Below are 4,307 nucleotides of genomic sequence, written 5' to 3'. Positions count from 1 at the left end.
ATTTTAATAAAACATGTAACTTTGTCATGGAGATTCAAACTTTATGTAGTGAATTTTGTTAACATATTACTAATATATTTTTTGAAGAATGTTATCAAAAGTGCATAAAATATCAATACTAAAAGACAACTAATTGTGTTGTTTTAACATAATTAATTACCTGGTACGTATTTATAATCTTTCAAATTTGTGTAACAATTAGTGAATAATGAATTACCCGCTACGATTCCACTTTTTATCATTCGTAGATGAAATGTTACTAGACAAGATTTTGCCAACCATTCAAGATCAAGTCTCAAGAATTAAATTTACATACTTGAATCCATGGACAACCATAACATCTTTTCGAAAACAAAAGGTTTAATGTGGCAAAATAGACACATTAACTATGTGTCAAAACAAGTAGTATGTTATGGGTGGCACCGGTACTAGACAGCTTTTAATACAGAATCCGCCTCAACCAAATTTTGGTTGATGAATCAAGATTACCAACCTTCGATTACAATTAGACAAACCAACCAACCAATAATCAAACCATAAACTCTTTTATTTTAATATCCAGTCAAGTTGAGCTGAACTTTGTTCAGATAATTAGTAAAAAATAAAGACCACATTACCTGTTAGTAACCAAGTTTAGACCTCTAACAACTTAATCAAAGGAACTGATCAATACCAATTGGACCAAGAACATTGGAGAACGAGTATATCAAGCTACCAAAAATTCTAGCATATAGTGTCAACTAACATGTTATATAATACAATGTTCTATTGAACGAACTGATAGTGACGGGGACTTCACATCTAGTGACATAGTGACCTTAATAGCGTAATAGCATATGTGTAATTCTTTGGTGCCCTATTTAATAAGAAAATTAGTTTGCTACCTAATAAAGCAACAAGGTGCTGGTTAGTCGAATAGTCGCTCTACTAGAGTCTATTAAGTATTAAGTATCAACCTTATCAAAACGACATCATCCGCCCTCTGGCCAACATAACATTGTATACGAGACTCTTCCGATGAAAGCATTTAATGAAATATACTATCTTTTCAAAAGCAATACAAAGATTACTGTTTACTTAGAACCTTCATAATATCAAACAATAATACTATTTTAAGGTACTGCAGCTGACCTTCAAATGTCAATGTTTGTAACGATTTTGGACCAACAAAGTAACCAGCTTTATCAGAGCATACTATCTTCTGTACAAATACTTTGAAAGCGGAAACTTAAGACTCCTTGCTACCTGCACACACACCTAAAATAGTCAGCAAAATATTTCTTTGTCATAAACATATTTTGTAAAAAATCTCATAAAGATGAGTTATTAAATTCACTTTTAAGACCAAATCTTCGCTAACTGTTGAGCGGTATCGAACCGAACCCTCTAATGGACAACTTCCACCTTTGGTTATAAAGTTAGCACTGCAAAGACTTGCTACTTGCAACAGAATGCCGGGCATAAGACCGTTTTCGGTTCTATCATCTTGTGATTCTTCTTCTTCTTCGTCGTCTAGCGAATGTTCTGCAACTGATGTTATGCACTGAAATATAGCTAACAACCTCTCTAATGGAAAAGTTCCAGGACCTTTCATGAAAGCCTCTTGCTCTGAAGCTTCCTTCAAATCCATTGATTTTTCTGAGCTTCTGTACAGATAAACACTAAATAAGTATTTGGCCACACAAACATTACATAAACGGTTATACGTTTATAATGTATTGAACTTGAAACAAAATCCTAATGTATGTATCCAACTTTAAAAGTGTCAATGAGTAATGACTTTTTTCTTGGTATTTAAGATTACCCAATTCAAGGTTGCAAAAATCGCTATTCAGGAGTACTCATTCGGGACTTTTTAGGGAGTACTTGGCAACTCGGGGAGTACTCGGATGTTGACTAAGTTTGACTTCGACTATTTTGACGGAGTATTGTCCAATTTTGACTGATTTTCTGAGTAATCCCGATTTTTAGCCGATTTTCCAATCACTCCCGAGTTTTAGCAGAGTTTTGACTTATTTTGACCACGTTTGACTGAGTTTGACTAAGTTTGACCGAGTACTTGCCGAGTACTCCCCGAGCTGCAAAAACCGAGTACTGGTCGAGTAATTCCAAGTACTCCCGAGTAGCGACATTTGAAACCTTAATCCTATTGTATGTATCCAACTTTAAAAGTGTATGAATAAGATCTTTTATCTTGGTATTTCATATCAATTTATTAAATTTCTCAGTTCAGATTAAATTTTGCATTTCTAGTTCATTATTATCACGATAGACTTACTTTCTCTTCCTTCTTTGATTAGCAGAACCACCAGTCGAATCAAACAACGATGCATCAAGTGTAGCGGGATTTCGGGACGCAAGAAACGCAGAAATAAGAAGATACTTTGCAGACGTAGACATATGAAAGTCTAATTCACCGATCGAATCAGAAGATCCGAATTTCTTCGAGTTGCTCTTGCGTTTTAGTTTGTCCTTGCTTCCGGAAGCATCTAGAGACACTTGAGACGTAACTCTGAATACCTCGTTTAAAGCAGGAGCAATATGAGGTTGAATACAACTAAACAACCTTCTCTTTGTTTCTTCATTTGGGATAACACCCAAATCACTTAAAGGCTCGCAATATTTCTCAAATAACGGTGTCAAAGCGGTAGATAACTCGTCAAACCTCCTTGTTACTCGACAAAAAGGCTTCAATACCACACTGTAAAACATAAGACGCATTATGAGCATACTTTCAGTACTCACCTCGCACACCCTCTAATTCAGACAAAAGAATACTACGAGACAACTTTATCTGCTAAACATAGTAACATCAAGTGCAAATATATACATGGTGTTTTCTTAAAAAGGTTAATGCAACTTTTCCATTCAAAATCAGATAAGATGATAACCAGTTGGCTAAACTTAGTGCTAAGAACGTAGCTATACATTCGATTGAAATTACTGAATAATCATATTACTAAAGTAAAACAATTTTCTTACATACCAACATCAAGTTTAAATCCTGTCACCAACAATTAGAAAAGCAGAAACATAATTTTCTTGAACCATAATACTCAAACTGATGATTTGTGTGACTGAATATAACCACACATCCAAATACACAAGAGCACAAAAGAGAAATAGCAGTTTGGATTCAAAATCTTACGTTCGCACCTATTCTCATTCAAGAACATAATACATAATACATAATAGCAATTAATATGAGAAAGTATATAACTTACTCAAGAAAAGCCGAACGGAGTTTTGAGTTAGAATGGTTTCTCATAAATATCTGCCTGAGTTCTTCTTCAGTATAATCAGGGAAATAAACAGGTATAGGATCAACAAAACCGGTATCCGAATGATAAGTATCAAGTGATGAGCTGCTAACGAAAATCAAACCAACATCCGAAACCTTCAAAATATCGTGCAGCTTAAACAACAAAGGCAATATGGTACAACTTTTATCCCAATCTCTAACAAGCTCTAAACTATCAAAAACTAAATACACCATGTTTCCATTAACCAAATCAGCTCGTTTTTCACTCTTTTTCGAGCTAGACGATTTACCTACATTCCCTTTCAAACGATCAACAACACCCATCAATGCATCCTTCAAAAGATTAGCAAAATCTGCTTGCTTTTCGCATTTCTTCGCACTCGAATAACCGTTGTTTTCGCACTTCCTATGAAGCAGTAACTGGTTAAGAATATTATCAAACAGTTGGCGTGCATTGTAACACGTCCTACAACTAGAGTACACAAATGGCCTCTTTAAGTACCGAAATACTTGCAGAATAGTACTTGTTTTACCCGTTGATACGCCGCCGTAAACAAATAACGGTGATAACGGAGAATTGACTGGACCTAAAAGGCGTAAAATTTCAAGAATCTGAGGTCGTCTTCCGGGTAGGCTAGAAATTAGGTTATCTAAAGTTAGGGTTTCGGTTTCAGTGAAAACGAGATCGTGAAGTGTGAGTGGCGGGAGATTGATGGTTTTAGTTAGGGTTTCATTTTGGATGGAAGAAGATGATGCAGATAATCGTGTTGTTCTTCTAGTAACCTGAGTACTTTCTTCATTGCTCATTTTGTTAGAGATACAACTTCGCAAATGTAGCAGATTAGATCTAGAAATGAATGAGTGTGTAATAATTTTGCTTAAATTGGCTCAATTGAAGATATGTGTGGAATGAAACCCTAGATGGCTAGATGTGATAATTGGGGATGATAAGAATTTTCCCGCCAATTTAGGTCAATTAAAAATGTGAAGTTTTAATGACACCATAAATTATTCCAATATGCATAACATCAGGCCCAATACAAAC

At 35.0% G+C, this 4,307-nt stretch overlaps 1 protein-coding gene across 1 annotated transcript; it reads right to left on the bottom strand.

Moving 5' to 3' along the window:
* Nucleotides 1-1,149: 1,149 nt before the first annotated feature.
* LOC139873384 (origin of replication complex subunit 5) lies at nucleotides 1,150-4,107 on the bottom strand. The gene is made up of 4 exons (XM_071861322.1): nucleotides 3,225-4,107; nucleotides 2,279-2,701; nucleotides 1,337-1,646; nucleotides 1,150-1,245 (listed from the first exon to the last, which is right to left on the bottom strand). Exons 1-4 carry the CDS (start codon nucleotides 4,067-4,069, stop codon nucleotides 1,195-1,197), a joined length of 1,629 nt encoding a protein of 542 aa, XP_071717423.1. The 5' UTR covers nucleotides 4,070-4,107; the 3' UTR covers nucleotides 1,150-1,194.
* Between the last annotated feature and the right edge of the window lie 200 nt (nucleotides 4,108-4,307).

This window comes from Rutidosis leptorrhynchoides, chromosome 1 (genome assembly GCF_046630445.1).
Source record: "Rutidosis leptorrhynchoides isolate AG116_Rl617_1_P2 chromosome 1, CSIRO_AGI_Rlap_v1, whole genome shotgun sequence".
Taxonomy (NCBI): Eukaryota; Viridiplantae; Streptophyta; class Magnoliopsida; order Asterales; family Asteraceae; genus Rutidosis; species Rutidosis leptorrhynchoides.
The sequence above is the reverse complement of the archived record's forward strand: the minus strand, read 5'-3'. Positions and strand labels throughout refer to the sequence as shown.